General features: G+C 44.7%; 1 protein-coding gene across 3 annotated transcripts in view; it reads right to left on the bottom strand.

Moving 5' to 3' along the window:
* Positions 1–1,921: 1,921 nt before the first annotated feature.
* LOC119165154 (serine/threonine-protein kinase D1) overlaps positions 1,922–18,962 on the bottom strand; it is a 62,802-nt gene continuing 45,761 nt past the window's right edge. For all 3 annotated transcript variants that reach the window (XM_075870817.1, XM_075870818.1, XM_075870819.1), the window contains 4 exons: positions 17,778–17,853; positions 15,458–15,564; positions 14,475–14,560; positions 1,922–10,448 (listed from right to left, as the gene is read on the bottom strand). In XM_075870817.1, coding sequence (XP_075726932.1) covers positions 10,188–10,448; positions 14,475–14,560; positions 15,458–15,564; positions 17,778–17,853 — 530 coding nt within the window. In that variant the 3' untranslated portion in view covers positions 1,922–10,187. The remainder of the gene's footprint in view (positions 10,449–14,474; positions 14,561–15,457; positions 15,565–17,777; positions 17,854–18,962) is intronic.

Here is an 18,962-nt window from a genome sequence, read left to right as displayed (position 1 = left end):
CCGTTTGGGGTTTCACATCGCCGTATCTTCTCGCAGCACCGAAGCCGGGGGTTCATCTGCCTTTCCTTGCCTTCAGCTTCGGCTGTTTTCTTGTCTTCTAGGTTTCCTGTTTCTCCGGCAGACATCTTTGGCTTCGGTTCTTCCCCTACTTTCGTTATCGGTGCTTCGGTGTCTCCGGAGTTCTCGACCTGTGGCGGGGCTTGTTTGAAAAGCGAGTTCTCGTGTCCTTTGGGGGTTGCAGCAGGCGCGACTTCTGGTTTCTGTAGACCTGTTTTCGCAGCGGTCCCTTCGGTCGAGATCAGACAATGGTCTGTCGAGTAAACTCTGGAGCCATGGTTGACAAAGGTACGATAGAAACGAACCTTGAAATCATCCCATGATGTGATTTCGGAGCTCCTTGCATGGTACCAGTCCTTGACAGCTCCAACCAGTCTGGCCTTGGCTGTTTCCAGCGTGTAAGCAGCTGGTCACCCATGAAGATTCGACGTTTCGTGTATATTGTCAATCTACTCAGGCGCCGAAGGAGCATCTTCAAAGCCGTAAAAGGGACTGATGTTGCGGCTAAAATCAGTGATCACTTGGCACGTTGGCGCTGATTGTGGCTGCTGTGCCGGTCAGAATCGGTCATTCCAGGAGGAACGATATCAGTCTGTTCTTTTCTTGAAGAGCTAGTAGCAATTCACAAGCCATGATGGTGTCTTCGTGGTTGGAGTCGGCGTCAAGTTGACTCTATTGTCGGTGCATTCCAACTCAGGTTTAGGGTTACCAGAGCCATGCACCGATGAACTCACTATTATTCTTCCTTTGGCTACTGGATGACCATCCCACTTCTGAAATGTCTTTTGCGGCGTCATTGAAGCACACATGCCTTGTAATAAAAAGAATAATTTACTCACACATAATATAACACATGCCACACAGGCTATACTCAAACACCATACAGGCTGCAAAACGCCACATAGGCGAAACTGCGCGAGCGTCTCTCTGTCACGTCGTCGTCTTTCCTTACTAGCTACAAAAAGGCACGTGCATTTCCAACAGCAGGAACCGAGTGTGTAAGTGCCCCGTCCGTCAATCTGTTGAACAATGAATACAAGTATCCTTTCAGTTGAGTTTTCATTTCAAGAATGGAATAAAATGGTCTGGAACATGTGCCATCATTTGTCGCTTTTTTCTGTGTGTGATCTCGTCGCCCTTTTGTTGTATATGTATTCACGCCATCTGTGCAATAAAACGATTGTAAGTGTGCGCTCTGTCCCATCTGTCAACTTTCTGAAACGTTCCATGTGCACTTAGAAGTACAATTCTTTCGAAAATGTGTCACCAACCAGCCCAAGTACATAGCCACTCTTTTCCTGCTTCATATTACCCCAAGTAATTCAACACGATGAAGTGTTCGCAAACATGCCTGGCTAATGTGACCACTCACTGTGTCACAAGTAGGTAACATACATAACCTGCTATCTTCCAGTTGTGTCACATGTTTCAGAACTTGTTCCACCACCAAATGCCATGCAATGACCTTATTCTTCCACTGAGGTATATTTGAACATGCACTGTGTGCATGTTCAATATACCTCAGTGGAATAGGTGCATTATGCACCTATTCACCTATGCATAGGTGCATAGGTGCATAGGTGCAGTGGACGGGCATAGGTGCATTTTTTAAGATATCAGTCATATCTATCTCGCATGTGGCAAAGTAGAATTACCTCGCAGCAGATAATAACAATCCACAGGAGCAAAGCAACTACACTGCTTTAAATGAAATAACTGCACTAATTCTGCATATCTATTTTGTACAGTAAAAGTATTCGCAAAATGTACTAGCTACCTTTTTCATAACTTTTGGTTATAAGAGTAGCTGAAATAAACAAGTAATTGTACACATTGCTTCAGAAAAGAAAGAGAAAACCACAAGTTCAATTTGTGTAGAGACCTTTATGCAACGTGCTTGTATGATGTATCAAAAAAATACGAAAAACAAAATACAGGCAAGAGATTACAGAACACATGCCATTCTAACATACACACTCTCTAACAAGTTTTGCTCAAAATGCCACGGCTGAAAATGCACAGCCCGGGGATGTGTGGAGATGTTGTGGCAGTCGGGAGACATCGGAAATTGTGCCTTTTTTCTGGATTGTCCTTAGCCGCTCCGTGCCACTTGTATAAAGTAAGGAATGTAGAGTTATGGTCTCACTGATCACCGGAGCAATGCCACGTCAGCTATGCTAAGAAATACCAAAAGGGGTCAGCTGCATTGTAGAAAAACAAGAAACCACACCTGCAATGTGGAATGCAGTGAGAGAGAACTGGGCATCTTGCTTTCAATGCACAACCGCAAATGTCACAAGAGACACAGGTGAACGAAAAGGTTGAGCTCTGACAAACAACACTGCCAATGTGAACTCTATTTTAGCGCAACAGCATTTCTTAGCTAGTTCAGCTAAAGAATGCACCCAGCTGGCATCCTCAAAAATCACTTATGAGAAGCTGGCGCTAACAACTGCTGTTAAACCAGTCCTTAGTTAATAAGAACCTAGCCAAAAGAAAAATGTTCATGTTTTCATCTCGTAACGATATGCTCGGGGATAAAATATTAAGAGCTTTGGGTCTACATGACTGTAGTAACCAAATGTTCTTCTGACCAGTTATTTTGTCTCATTCATTCAAATCTGTTTGCTTAGTGACTATATTAAAGGGTTTACATGCAGTGAAATCAAGTGACCTATAGTAATCACAGAGGACGCAAGACAAGACTTTATGAAACTGCTAGCTCTATACTCGGCTAAACTTAATGCTGTTTCACAGCCTTCATGTGCCAACAAGCTCAAGTGCTGCTCATGAGATCGATACTAATGTAGCCACTTTCACATTGTTAGAACATTCAGAAAAATTCATGAGTCCCATCCATTTGTTGACCTGTGTCTTTTGCACAGTTCAGAATTATGGAATGCACTTGTAAGTAAAAGGAAGAAAAAATGTTGGATGTCAAGAAATGCTGTTTAGTGTAGAGTTTCATGCAATAACCCTAAGGGTGCCTGAATGACTGAACACTTGTAGGAAGGCTGAACAGGGAGAAATTCGTGCTTGAGTCACATTTGTTCGTTGTTCACATAGACAGCAGCTGTTCCATAGTCGCCGGTGTTCCCCTCGCGAAACACAAAAATCCGTCCCACTCTTTTAGACCTTGCATAACAGTATGAGCCAGCTTACCCTGGTAGCCTGCAGTCCAAAGAAGTGGCAGACCAGCAATAGAATCTTGAGAAAAAAGATGCAAAGTAGCCTACACAGAGCCTTGAAACCACACCTGTTCGTCATTTCTGTGCAGTACATGTAGTTCGGCGGCAAAGAAAGTCGTAGTCTTATTACTAAAAAACTAGAACATGTTCAATCTACAATACCCCGCCCTCTCACAAGTCATCTTTGTTGGATTCAGTTGGTTGATTGCACGTCAGAGTCTATCCACTGTGAAGCACACCCAGAATTCACTGCCGGCTCCCCCCCATGCAGAGTTAGCATAACTCAGCTGCCACAACAAAGCAAACACAAAAACCCATTAAACTCTTCAAGGACACTCTTCAAGGAATGGCAAGGTTGTCTTCAAGACCATCACTTGTTGGCTGTCTATACAAACAGCACTGTGCTTTGGTCACTGTGTCGACAGTATCAGCTCCTCGTTTGAAGTCTGCAGTAATTGGGTTAGAGCACTCCGTAAATACAGAAGCTGCTCAGCTTGAACAATGGTCATTGCAGATGTTGCCTTCACTCTTTTGCCGACCCGACTTAGTGGATGAATGACCAGCGTACGGCTGGCTTTCACGTAATTTTTCACCCAATCTGTCGGCACATCTTTGGATGATATTATGATTAAAAAAATGCTAGCAATTCTCAGCTCTCACTTTCCAACAATCAGTTGAAACCATCAGGTGGCACCACCAACACTGAGCAGATCTGTCGCTACCACGAATATTCAAATAAAGTAGGTAAGCCGTGAGGCAGCAAACACTGTCACACAAAATCATGAACCGTTTAAGTAGAAAAGGTCAGAAAAAAGTCTGCCACAAGCAAGACCTGGTTGGCATTGCATGTTACTAAACAACAACAACAAAATCTGAGGGCTCGATTCTTGCAAAGTCTCTCACTGCCAAGCTAATCTGCATGGGCCGGTGCCTGTAACTCGCTAGTGAGCATGTGTACTAAATGTAACAGCCATCTTCCGCAGTGCTGCAAAAGGATTTCATCAACTGCAGCTGAAGAGCAAGCGCAACCAGCACAACCAAGGAGAGGGACGGACGGCTGGGGATTCTCGTGCAACACCTGCAATCAGGGGTCTCAAACGCACGGCTTTTGGACTTTTTGCCAGCTGGCTGACCCACACATCAACACTGTCTTTGCTCTACAGATATATATATATATATATATATATATATATATATATATACATTTTTTGTTAATTAGTGCGCTCATGACTCGTCAACTAATACACCCGACTTGTCTCAAGTGTTCTTTTTGACCGTCAGGCATTCTACACGGTTTAATTGTGTTGAAATATAACCATGGAATCGGTGTCCAGATTTTAGTCATTTTGGAGATTGTTGCCAATATGTTGGCATCAAGTTCTCTTCACAAGACAGATGCTTGGGCTAGTTGGTGATTAGAAATCAACACATTTGCACAGCGCAAGGAAACGAGTAGTTACGGGGTAACTGCGTCCAGTGTCTAGATTGATATGTGGGGTTTAACGTCCCAAAACCACCATATGATTACGAGAGACGCCGTAGTGGAGGGCTCCAGAAATTTCGACCCCCTGGGGTTTTTTAACGTGCGCCCAAATCTGAGCACACGGGCCTACAACATTTCTGCCTCCATGGGAAGTCCAGTGTCTTTTCCTTGTGCAGTTATGCCGTAACCACTCGTTTTCTTGCACTGTGCAAATATGTTAAGTTCCCTTCAGAAATGATCCATATATAAGTTTTCGAAAGAGTCTTATTTGAAAAGGCAATGTTACCTGACATTATGTACAAACTACTCTCGTATCTTCCTGGCCCTCGCGTGACACTAAATTTCATGACTCTGGCCCGCCAGCTCAGCCATGTTTGAGACCCCTTTCCTATGACAACTGCACATGTGCACTGCGTATGGGTAGTGGGCGACATGTGCATGCAGCCCATCGTGTCATGTCGGCGGCCACGCCCTGCATTGCTTTTTGTGTAGTTCACTTCACTCGCAGACAGCTAGGAAAGTCGAAAGAAAGTGCACTAGTGCTGTTCAACCAGTCACAAAGTCGTTTGCTGGTAAACAGTTCGACTTGTGCATCTCACTTCTACTAGCCTTCTCAACGTGGCAACAGCTACCAGGCACACAAATGCTGCGGAGCTAGTACAGAGTGCTTAGAAAGAGGCACAAATGCAAGATTGAGTTCAGAATATTAGGAATGTTCTTTGATAATCTTCTTAGTGTTGTGGCAGCAGCTACTACAGAAAACAGGCTGAAAACTAAGCTTCTGGTTTTTGAAAACGGTGCTGAAAAAAAAAAAGAGGCGATGTGAATTTATACATTTTTTGTTGCATTCCAAAAAGCTATGGCACTGTAAAAGTCCTTAAAACTTTCCAAGTTTTGTCCTTGGCTCCTTCAGCACAAAATACAGTCCGATTTCAAAATCAAAAGTTTAACAGACTTCAACATAGATTATCCATAACATTATAATTTTTTTTTTCAACAGTGGAACACCTTAAAGATACCTGCATCATCAGCCCAAAGGCGAGCTCCAAGCGTCGCCTAACATTAGGTTTAGATCGTAGGCTTTCATGATGTACTGGACGTCCAATTTACTAATGCAGCTCCTATTCTGTTGTCTAGCATCCTTTTAAATGTAACAGCTAACTCCTCATGTAAATGATTTATTTAGCCTTTTAACCAGTAATGCACTTGGTACAGTGCTGCGTTATTGACAATATACAGCAGGCGTATAAGTACGTTTCTTAATGTTCAGAATGTCACCACATCATATGCCAGTCGCACAACTACCACCCAAAACATGATGGAATAAAATGGTTACTTGGCCATTTCGATCGAATTTGCAACCACATTAAAAGGCTATGCACATGTTGTAGATAGGGAACACCTTGGCAAAGCCTTCATCAAAGCTTACTACAGTGCACGTTTCTACTCGATAGACACATGCAGTGCCAATATTGTTAACCAAGGTTATATCGCAAGGCATGTGTTTGGCTGCCATAGCTCTGCTTGACAGTTGGTTTGGACACTAATGCTACATCTTCATGTCATGATGGTAATTACACTCAGCCTCCAGATGACATTAACAAGATGATCGCTCCCGATCTCACCCTTGTCCAAGCTACTGGCCTCCGTCATCTGCTAACATCCTATCGCGACATTTTCGACTTTGACAACCACCCTCTTGACCAAACATCTGTCGTGACTCACCAGATCAACACTTCTGATGCCAGTCCTATACGCTGGCGTTCATATCGTGTATTTCAATAGGAACGTCAAGTAATTGATAGTGAAGTGGACAAAATTATCACTAAAGACGTCAAAAAACCATCATCCAGCCCTTGGGCAATGCCTGTTGTAAGCGCTCGAGGCTTTCCTCAATCTTCGGTGAAATTTTCTTTTTTTGAGTAAGCTCCCCTGTCAGTAAATGGCTTAGGTATACATTTTTTAGAGAATCTATACCTAGGCTGCAGTTCCGGCCGCATGTCTGTTTGTATGTGCACCAACAGTACTAACAGCATGTCTGCATCCTGATGTGGTTTCGCTGTAACCTTCAGGCAAGACTTGGCACCGTACACAAATACCCTGTCAGCACCTCTGTGAAAACAAGTTAGAAAAGAACATCCCAGTAATGGTTTCAGAGGTAGAGCAGAAATAAATAAAGAAAAATGTTTGCACGAGATTTTAGCAGAGAGAAGTGCTCAGTTAGGGTCTTCTAAGACAAGGTTGCCTACTCTTGACATGGACCCTATGCAGATCTTTCAAAATGGCTGCAGCTGAACCCTGTATGCATAAGTATTGTCGGCTGAAGATTACTTGAGCATCCACAAGATCATGTAGCTTTGCAACAACTAAATCAAACCTACTCAATAAAATCACAATGATGTGTGTTCTTTTCAGAGCCTCAAACTGCTACCAAGCTATATTACAAAAAATAATAATAATGATGATTTGCTCATGGTGGGCATTTCTATTTGACAAATAAATCAATCAATTGGGGGCACTCAACAATAAACCCAAGCCTATTCTGCAAGGCACATACATAATAGCACTAAAGCTTGAAGAGTTTTCGATTTGTACTGTCAATTGAGAGAAAAATTCTTGCAACCCTCCTGTTGGATTTAAAGCGCAATCATACCTTTACATCAGATAATCTAACAGTGCTAGATTGTTGTGAAGGAGGATGAAAGTGTTACAGGTAAAACTTGATCTCGTGTTCAGTACATTTTATCTTTAGTCCAGCTTGGACGCATAGTTTCATTTCATTTTTCCACTGAATGCTACCAAAGCAGATTTATGGTTTGAATGCGCAAAGTTTGTGGCCTTGAAAGCATCTTGCATGCGATAAATGGTATGTTATAGACGGTTTCAAGGTTGCAAGAGTTGTATCCCAAAAACTTCCCGTCACCTCATTTGCCAGCGCCTAACATCGAAACTGAAAGCACGTTTTCAAGTTCTATTCAATGATAAGGAAAGTCTCTCTTTCTTTTTTCACATAAAATGAATGTGCATAAAGTACAAGGAAATCTTTTATAAATTTTACGTAGCTCAAAAGAACATTTGAATATATTTTGCCAAATAAAAAAAGGAAACCGTAGAAAATCAGCGGGCTATATTCTAAAGCTCCTTTTGTTCCCCGATGCTATTAAGGCACGCCGGTAGGCAAAATCGGATGTGATCAATGGCCTCTGTTTGTAAACAGTGAAAGGGTCTATAGGGTTATTGACACGAAAGATTTCGGTACTAGTATTCTTTTTAATGTCGCATGAAAGGCCAGGCCTTCAAGAGCCTAGAAAATTAACTGGTAAGAGCTTGCAGCCTAAAAAAGTAATCACAGCATGTTTTTAAAAGCTAGTTTCGGTTCCTACTGTACCCTGACAGCACAACACCATATGCGCTTCTCATGAAGTGCTCGCGCTAGATGTCGTGATATTTCCACAGCTGCTCCGCTTCGTAGCTGCGTTGGTTACGTACAAACAGCTATTTTGAATGTTTTTCATGCCTGACGTCATCACAATTAGCTGGACAGCATCGTGAAGTTGCTCTAATTGAGACAGTAGCCTTACATCATAATAGTGTCAATGTCAGTAGGTGTGCCATATCAAAATTACTTGAATGTCAAAACAAAATGTCTTAAAACGTTAATCACTCATAGGCCATCTCTGTATACAGGAGATTTTTATGACAGACTAAACTCACCTCTGTAAATTGGTATTGGTACCCCTTTAAAGGTTTTATTGCTGGCTAATACATACGAAAAAGGGAGAACCTTAGAAGCAACAGGCCAGCAAGCGATGGTAGAGCTAGGCATGGCTGAAATGTTCGATAACTTTCCATTACAAACACTGCAAGGACTGCACACTGCTTCGCTATCATGAGGCAGAAGAAAGATATGATGGAGGAAATGAGTTGGCAAGGCTTTTGCACAATAAACACAGAGTGCTAAGCTGCTGGTGCACAAATTACGCGCATTGGAGGCCGCCGCGTTCCAAGTGATCCCTGCTGACTTCCTCTAAGCAGCGTAACCGACCTCTGGCCGGTCCCCTCTTTTGGGAGTAATAGAGTTTTCATCATCATCATTCTACATAGGTACTATTATGCAGCAACTTAAGTAAAATACCGCACTTGTGAATGTCCTGCATAGATCCAAGAGAGACGTCTGTATGTTTTGATTTCCTAAAAATTTTCACGTGGTATGCTTGTCCTGGCTCTACAGGTTGTAAAAAACTTGCAAAGTCCTTTTTTCAACCAGTTATTACATTGTTGAAATACTCGGTGGAATGTGAACAGATTCGTTACTATATTATTATTGATTGATTGTAGGCAATCATCAGTATGATTAATTACGCCCTCAGGACTAGGCCCAACCCAAAAGAAAAGGTTCTGCCTGCGACAAAGCAGGCAGCATTGCTTGCCTGCATTGTGGGCAAACGTTGGACGCTAGTTTTAACACAGCAGGCAACACAATGTGCCCCATTTAGTTGCGGCAAATTCAAAATGTTTCAGTGGGGTTTCTGCAGACTCGTGTATACAAGACGAAACACCGAGTTTTTGCTTAAGCAATAATTACTGGTCGCGTGTGCATACGAATATGTCATACTGATTTGCAAAACAAAATTTCCCACTTGATTGTTTAACGTTATAAAAAAAAACTTTTGCGCTTGATATGTGCACCTAGCCACTATGGCCTCCCTCTTAAAGGTGGTTTCGGTGTTCATATTGTTCTCGACTGTACATTTCAACTTTTTCATGAATAATAGAGGAGAGTCGTGCTTGACAATACGAGGTTTAACAGAAACTAATCCAAAATGCTATTTGAGCACTTACCAGTCTACTGTTTAGCTCTAGAAGGGTTACGAACGCCTGCAACACAAAGTAAATCCACTGCTGCATCAGTGCCACACACTAAGGAGTTGCCGAGCGCTTTGAATATAGCATAGGCAGCCAAGGTGCTCACGGTGCCTGCAAGCAATCACGACTACATTAAGGTTCATGCCTTTGTGTGGTGCCACATGGGTGTACCACCTGTGAAGGTGGTCGACTAAGAACGTACTAGCAAGACCTCATGACTGGTTGAGACGCACCACTGCGGCGAGCTTTCTCTCCCAGTGCGGTAAATGCATCTACACTCATGGTCCAGCAATACCTGAAGGTAGCGCCATTTTCTTTTTCACCTTGCCACCATCTACCTCTCAGGCCTTCCGTTCCTCTTTCACAATGGAATATGGCTGATAAAAGGCTTTGAAATTGGCAATTATGTAAGCTGTTCGTAGTCTTACTGCCAACAGTAGTGAGGAAAGAGAGACAGCAGCAGAGATAACCGTAGGGAACAAAACACCCAAAGCGGCAAATGGTGCCACCTCCAGATGCGTACCGGGACCTTGTTTACCCTAGCCCTTTTACCCCCATTGGGGAAAAATATAGGAAACCGCGTCGGCAGAGGGTCAGAGGCGAACACGACCGCACGTCGGGGACGACTCTTCCTCCCGTTGCACCGAAAGTCGTGATCGTGCTGGAGTGTGGTGGAGGCTCTGCTGCGACTGCTGCTGCGACTGCGCCGGAGTGGACGGCGGGGCGGGCGCCGGCGGTTGCAGCCCTTTCTCGCGCCGATACGCCTCCCAGCGCGAGTCATCTGACTCGTGGCTCAGGTACCGAACCCCGACCTGGCTTTCCAGCTCGCGAATGTCGCACCATGTCTGGTAGTCCTGCACACGTATGATAGTTTTCTTCATTAACTTTTTCACATGCACTACAGCACTACCAGGATATCTGATTTCATATTCGTAGTGCAAAATTTTATATTCGTAGTATCGTGTCTCCTGGTAGAGACACAATAAGGAACACATATGCAGGATGGGCGCTAGTCCTGTGTATGTATTCCATCTGTGTCTCTGACTGGTTCTTTTTTTGCGCTACGAATATGAATGCAAGTGACCCAAACCAACTAGCCCACATCACTTTGACTATAAGGATATTATTGAAGGAGTGGTATCACCCTCTGCAACACACATCATGATAGACTGTCTATATGCTTGTGAAATTTACATAATGTGATGACAAGGTTCTGGCAAAAAAATTTGAAGCAAATGAACATGTTAGAATAAATAAGTGTGTTTTTCAGTGCCTAATTTAATTATTACGTAACTAATCATTTAATAATTGCACAGACGGCGCATACTTCTCTACAGGCTGCACACATTACAGGCCGCACATACTGCTTGTAATACGGGCTGCATGTACAAGCAGGTTTATTGTACAGGCAGTATGTATTTCTTGACAAAGACTTACTCAAATTACAGTCAACTGCCGATTTTTCGGACACCCAAATTTTCGGACATGCCCGATAATTCGGACATCTTCGCGGCACCGCCACGAGCCTTATAGAATCAATGTGTAAGGAAGTCTCAAATTTCGGACGCCCGAAACCCTCGGAGTTCAATTTTTCGGACTTTTGGACGCGATAGAAGGTCGGAAACCACCACTGACCTCCAGTGGAAACCACCACAACTGCGTCACACGCGATTACGATCGCATAAATTAGCGCGCCGATCCACTGTGGCGGCATCTGTTGCTTGGACTCGTTGATCGTTAGCGAAAACACACACGGCCTACGAGATTCCTAACACTGGCCGTGTTTATTGTGCAAGGGGGCTTCGCTGACAATCAAAACTATCCACCCGGAAATTTTTTGGCGCCAATAAAGTTCTTTTCACTTTAGCGCTTGTGCTCGTGCGTGCCACTCTGGCTTCTAGCGCAGCGCTTTCGCGAAGGGTTTCCCCACTTCGAACTAGAACTAACCGTCACACACCGATTTGGTCTGGCCACGCTGGCTACACTTCCAGTACACTCTACCCGAGGCACCGTCACCTGCCGTCGCGCCGTTTTGTTTACACAGACCACATGGTGTTTGGCTAGCCTAGTGCGTGGTTGTGCGATCGTGTGAAGTGTGCTCTGCAATGCTAAGCGTAGGTGCTTTGACGCTCGTCAGCAAACTTCTGTCAGACGGATTCAGACGACTTTGATGTCGAAAGTGAGGAACCAACGCCTGCGCCACCTACGGCCGCCGAATCGATGCGAGCATTGATGACACTGTCATCGGTGTATAGCGATGACATGACCCTTGCTCAGATCGAGGCGAATGTGATCACATGCAAGCGGAACGGCGTTCAAACAAGGATCAACAAGTTTTTCAAGCCACCACAGCTTTAACATCGGCTGCCCTGACGGCACCCGCTGTCGGCTGCATGCATTTTTTTTAACGGCTCTTTTTAGAGCCACCCCACTGATGCTTTGGCAGAGTTCCGGAAGTCTGGTACTTCGACCTTGACCCTCTTGATCTGAGAAATATCAGTGAAATGGTGCATTTTTTGTTTGCATTGAGAAATATTAGCAAAATGGTGCGTTTTTTTTGCTTGCATTGAAAACTATCAGTAAAATAATGTGTTTTTTTTTGCTTGCATTTATTTTTTCGGACTGCCCGAATTTTTGGACGGTTTTTCGCTCCCTAGAGGGCCCAAAAAATGGGCAGTTGACTGTACAGGTAATAATCATCTGCTTGCAGGAAGCATTTCTATAAGGGCAAAAATATAGCAGAATTCCTGCCAAAATGCACTTCCAACGTCTCGTTAAATGCACTACTGCCTTCATCAAATCAATTGAGCAGACTCTTTATAACCTAGAAAATGTGCAAAATAAAGGATATGCTGGTGGCAATGCCGTCTTGAAGCTCCTGCGCCATTAGTCGTGATGTCATAAATTTTGGCAGTGTCTACTAGAACCAACAGTAGTTCTCCCCAACTCGAAAGTTATCATCACGGACTCCAGGAAAGCATGTACTCATTACTTGGTAGGAGAGATATCCCCCCTAGCCAGCCAAATTCTAAAACGGGCTCTCGCTGATCCAGCCCCGAAACGCATCGTATGGGCTCCTGGCCATCAGGGCCTACGAGGTAATGAGGCCGCTGACGCGGCCGCCCGAGCGCTTACCCACCGGGCTCCTCACCTTGGCTCTTATGACTCTGAGGCCAATACACCGCTGCTGCGGTTCAAAGAAATTCTCACCTATTATCGTGACACTCACCGTCTTTACCCGGCTCCTGCAAAGGGGCTGAGTAAGGCGGAAGAGCGAACTCTAAGGCGCCTGCAGACAGGTACTCTACTCTGTCCTGCAATCCTAAAGCATTTCGATGCGAACACAGATGGGCGGTGCCCACACTGTGGGGAGACGTGTGATATCTTCCACATGCTATGGGCATGTACGAAAAAACCCCACCTACCCCCTTCCCCTACCCCTTCCCGAGAGGCATGGGAGACTGCCCTCCTCAACTGCCCTCCTCAACTGCTCATCACTAGAGTCTCAACGGGCTCTGGTGAGACGGGCGCGAGTAGGGGCCTCGTCATGCGGTGTCCCGGACTAAGGACGCCGACCATGTAGCAGGGTCATGCTTTGGCCCCGTACCTCTCTCTTTTGTAATAAATGTTTTTCATCATCATCAACAGTAGTTCTTAATCTGTAAAAACGAAGTACATTGTTATCTATGGGAGGTCAGAGACTTGAACTAACACGCCAAGTTTCAAGAATTCTTTTTAAAGCCAATACAGCCAAAATAAAAAAAAAACACTTTGAAAAGTGCGAAATCACATTGAATTTCATGTGGACATTTTCTCGCAAAATATAAAAATTTTCATTTCTACTAAATGTACAGTGGTGGCAGTAACGACAGCAGGGCTTCTGAAGAATAGTTTATCCGTCTAAACTGCTTCAACATAAAACTTCAGCGTTACCTAGATGCACAAAAGGTTCCTAGCTGTCGAGAGTTCAATGCCCTAATGCGGTTAGGCCCCAGCCCAACAGTTTCCTTGCTGTCGCCCTTTGCCACATTTTCAATGGTCATTAACAATGCCGTTTAGAATGTGTGCGATCTGAGATGACAGAATGCCACTCTTGAGACACAGCAGTCATGGCGAAACCACACCAAACACTTGTGCATTTATTTAACTACTTTTACAATCAATATCATCAGCCAAATGAAATACATCACTAGTGACACGCTAAAACAACCTTATCAATATTTCCAATATGACATTCAAACAAAACAACAACAAAGTGCCGCGAATGCGCCGTCGTCGATGGCTGACTCACTCCGAGGGATTTACGAGAGCAGGAGTGGCACTAGGATTATATTACCGGGGGGCACCCACGGTAGGCGAGTTTCTTCAGAGGAGACAGGGAGGCAGAGAACTTAGCCATTGTGCTATGACTATGTTTCTTTTTAGGGAGGGGGGTGGCAGGCAAAAATTTTTGAAGGACCCCTGCTTCCTCCTGTCTACCCCTGGTGCCGCCTCAGCATGGAACATGACCTGCCGTTGCCACTCTATGGACCTTCTGCAGGATGCCCATCTGATGTCCATCGCGATTGCCGCCCTAACGCCAAAGGGACTCCCTTATCTTTTCTGTGCAGCCACCTAGCCTCACCACCAGGCGACGCGCTGATGGCGTTACTGCACTAATTATGATGATGATGAAGACATGCAAGAACTGCGCTAACTACCGCTGGGCAACTGTTAAACCTAAATGTGGCTTATCAGCAAGACGTGCGTGCCATAAGGCGCAAACGGCTTTACAGGAGGTAATAGCACCCCCAACAAACGTTAAACCAAGTGGCTGAACTCTCTTCTTTTACATCTTAATCACGCTGAACACGCATAGACATTTGCGAGGAGCAGCTCACCTGCAGCCAGGTGTGGACTAGGGACTTGTCCACCGTGTAGCGCTTCCTTGTCTTCACTTGGAGCAAGTTGTTGATAAGGTCAACCGCTGAAACAACGCAGTCAACCCTCAGTTCCTCCCTCCCGACACTTTAGTCACCGCAACATGCTCACCATACCAGTAACAAAGTTCAAGAAGCACCTATGCAAATGTCAATGCACAAGCATGCTTCATCCGTGATGTTCATTCATTATAGCTTATGTATTTAACTCCACAGGCACACTCGGGCTATGTCCCAGTAGCTCTTCACCTTCGAACCTGTCTGCTCCTTTTCAATTGTCTCATAAAGTTTCATTCATGCATATTTTTGATAATGCAGCATCTCTGAGAACAGCATGTTTTTATCGGACCGTTTGAAAGAGTTCATACAAGCCTTTAGTGCCACGGAGAACTGATACTCACATCTTACAGAAACTGCCTCTGTAAGCTAAGTGAATTCAAAGAGGTTTCAGTTTTGAATAAGAGTACATTCTGGCTTATCAAAAGCACTTCAAGGAATAGGGGTCCTGTGGCAATTCACATTATGTGACGCATGCTCAACACAATGAGAGAGCCTTGCAAAAGACTTTCATTATTGTATTGCCTGTTAACTTTGCATATGCTCACACAAGAGTGCTTTCAGCACCACTTTTCAAACATGCTGAATAATCCCGACCACGGCAACATCGGCGAGTCCCAGTAATGAAGGATTAAGTTATAACAGCTGACCCTCAGTAAACAGAAATCTCTCAAATGAAACTTCTGCTTAAATGAAACAAACACTTCTGGCAAGATTGGTTTTGTGCTGGTATACTGCACCCTTGTTAGTCTTCTGTAAACATAACTCCTGTTAAACGGAACATATTGTACTGGTCCCTCCAGATTCTGTTTAATGAGAGTCAGCTGTATTAGAGAAATGGCACACTAGCATCGCGTGTTTCACACCTGAATAGGGAAGTTACCTACCTTCTGGGGATATGTCCTTCCACGGATTGGGGGGGTACATGAAGTCTGCATTCTGAATTTGGTCGTTGATGTCTTCTTCTTCATTGAACGGGAATGTCCCACTTAAACTGCATCAGAGGAAAGCAGATCTTCCGTCAGTCAAATTCATTGCTCAAAAAATACAGGAAAGTGTGAAGTCTTGTGGAACCTTGGTCGTATCCTAAACAGACCACCCGACTAATGGCAAACTCCAATAGCCTTTCAGTTTTGTTGAATTAGCAGCACAAAGGACATTATTGAAGCTATCTTAACATACCTCACTGGGTGGTAACTGTCCAACGCACACATCTGGAGGTTAGCAAACATGATGCAAATTTTGGCACATCATCTCTACCACGTTGAATGCACTATGGTCATAACAAAATCTGATTTCATGCTGAAAAGCTACATTGGATTTCATCACACTAGGTTGCACATTCAAACCTAGCGATGATGGTGGTGTCTAAATAACCAGCATCAACAACAGAAATGGCTATTTTCATGGTCTTCAGCCATATTTCACATTCGCTCATAGTTCAAGCACACAAGCTTTTTCCAATTTCACGTTGTGGGAATTGAGGCTAGCCCGCTGCATTTGTGCGGGCTTTGCCGCCTTTTCTGCCGTTCTCATGTCCCGACATGTCTCCCCTCCTTTGCTGTCTGCCGCGCTGGGAGAGCGGAGTGGCGTTTAACCCGCTCACCCGGTAGCGGATGTTGACTGTGGCGCTGCGCGCGGAGTCTTCATAGAGGTTTTCGCGCGCTGTGTCGGGAGCAGGCAAACAGACACTCTCCGGGACAGCAGACGGTGAGCCACGCAATATTTTCCGTCCGTCGACTCCCGTCGCTTGGGGCTCGTCGGACTTCGCTGACGGCGCCTTGCGCCCGAGGCGAACGCTCACCTTTTGTTGCCCCCACTGCGTACAGTGTAGTGACACGTATCCCGAAGGAGTATGGCCACTAGCGTGGGTCCGGTCTTAGCGAGCCGCAGGGCACGCGTTAACCGTCGCCGTGGCGAGAACACGATAGTGCTCAAAGTCGCAACACTTTATTATGGCAACACCAAACGCAGTACAGCCCGTTGCAAAGGCGCGGCGGGAAAGCAAATGGGCTTACCCACGCCACAGGCATAAAAGTACTACACAGGGTGCCACGAGCACACCTCCGTGGTAAAGGTGATCCACGGAGGCACTGGGACCAAGGCCCGGTTGCTTGAGCAAGAGCAAAGGCGCTTGCGTTGGCTTCGGAGGGAGACGGGTCGGCGTAGCTAGGCCACGCACTAGGACACCGTACCACCCTTCGGCCGTGCGTACGCAGTGGGGCAACAAAAGGTGAGCGCTCGCCTCGGGCGCGAGGCGCCGTCAGGGAAAGTCTGACGAGCGAGCCCCCAAGCGACAGGAGTCGACGAACGGAAAAGATTGCGTGGCTCACCGTTTGCAGTCCCGGAGAGTCTCTATCTGCCCGCTCCCGACGCAGCACGCGAAAGCCTCTCGAGAGACTCCGCGTGCTGCACCACAGTCAACATCCGCGACCGGATGAGGGGGTTAAACGTCACTCCCCTTTCCCAGCGCGGCAGACAGCAGAGGACGGGAGATATGTCGGGACATGAGAACGGCAGAAAAGGCGGCAAAGCCCGCGCAAAGGTAGCGGGCTAGCCTTAATTCCCACAACGTGCAGTATCTGGAACTATTTGACATGGTTACAAATTTTATTGCTGCTGGAATTTAAGAACTTAATGATCAATAGTTACTTTATAAGAAAACAAAATGTGGTATTAATCGAAACAGTAGGAACAGGAACATGCACAGCTTCCCAAGAAAACAAAAATTTTAGTTGACAAAAAATAAGCATGTGCAAAAGAGACCACAAGGCTGGCAAGAACAAAACAGTTTTACCTTGCATTTTTACCTTGAATTTTACAGTTTTTACTTGCAAGAAGCAGCCCAAGCATAAACACGAAAACAGCAACAAGCAACACAGGAGAACTCGGGTGTAAAATGAATAGAACAAAGTAAATCTTGAAAAGTGTTTTCAGCTTACATTAGTGTAGAGCAAATATGCTCACGATGAAATACTAGATATCGAGGGGGAATTTTCATGTGAGGTGCTACTTTGTTTCATGACAGTCAGTTGCATTTACTTGAGGGATAGCTTAGTATTATTATTCGAAGTTACTGAATTTAGTTGCAAACATTTCGTGTGAAAACATTTAGTATGCAGCTAGATTTGAGGAAGCGTACAGTGGAAGATATGCTTTGAACCGTGACACATAAACTGCAGATCTACAGCCTGAAGACGACAGTACCTGACATAGATGATCACACCGACGGACCACATGTCAAGGGATCGATTGTAGCCTTTGTTACGAAGCACCTCGGGTGCTGCAAGGAAAGAAGTGCAATGTGTCATTTGGAGTAGCAGCAGCATTTGCGATTAACTTTTCGAATGCTTTCGCTGCTCCATTGTATAAGTGAATTCCATCATTTAATTAAAGGAACGCTGAAGTGAAACAACAAATAAGATTATATTGATAAATTACTATATGAAAACTGTAGTTTTGTTAATTTCACCACTATGAAAACATCAATGTCAGAAGAATCACTTTTACCATTTTCGCCGAAATCTTTGAAATTGACATCATGACTTTTCAATTGTTTCATTTATTAATTTTTTTTTTGTATTCTGGCCATTTTGGATTAGTGAAATATACGTAAACTTGGTACGTTATGTTCTTGGCTTCCCTAGAAGACAACATAGTTTATGTTTACTGATTAGGAACTATGTACATTCTAGCAGAAGCTGTAAAAAAATCTATGCTTTTTTTGTTAGTTTTCTCGCCTCCCAAGCGTCTTGTAGCAGCAAGCATGGTATATTTGTTATCGTGAAGGAGTAATTTGCTTATACGTACTGGAAAGACTGTTTTTCTTTTCAATGTCCCTTCAAGTGAGCGTAGCTCCCCTGTTTCTACATCTACGAGCCCCGTGGTATTACTGTTCAAGGTCAGTACTCCGTACAAAATTGCTGGACTTCAACTCAACTTCAGGATTTTTGGAAAACAGGGCAAGGATGATGATATAGACATTCACTCAGCATCCAATTCTCTGACCAATTAGCTAGAAGTTCTCATAAAACCAGCATACGTTGTTAGAGATGGGAAGGAAGGTCGCTGTTGATGGCATCCCACCGCTGCCATCAGTTGTTAAGGGTCGGGAAGGAAGGACGCTGGAGGATACGAAAAACAAAACAGGGTTTATGGTGCTATTTACACATATTTACAGAAAATAAGGGATAGTTAGTGGTTTCACAAACCACGAGCATGGTGGTTGAACGTTACATAGTTCAGAGCGACGTCCAGCACTCTGCCGCGTCGTTTTATGCCCTGTCGGGCTCCTCCTCTCTGAGTCGAACACCAATCATGCACACACAGGTGAGGGGGGGCGAGCATGCAAGGTCCACGTGAACATTGCACTGTGGTGGCGCCAGCAGGGCT

Source organism: Rhipicephalus microplus, chromosome 8 (assembly GCF_043290135.1).
Source record: "Rhipicephalus microplus isolate Deutch F79 chromosome 8, USDA_Rmic, whole genome shotgun sequence".
NCBI classification, from domain to species: domain Eukaryota; kingdom Metazoa; phylum Arthropoda; class Arachnida; order Ixodida; family Ixodidae; genus Rhipicephalus; species Rhipicephalus microplus.
The sequence above is the reverse complement of the archived record's forward strand: the minus strand, read 5'-3'. Positions and strand labels throughout refer to the sequence as shown.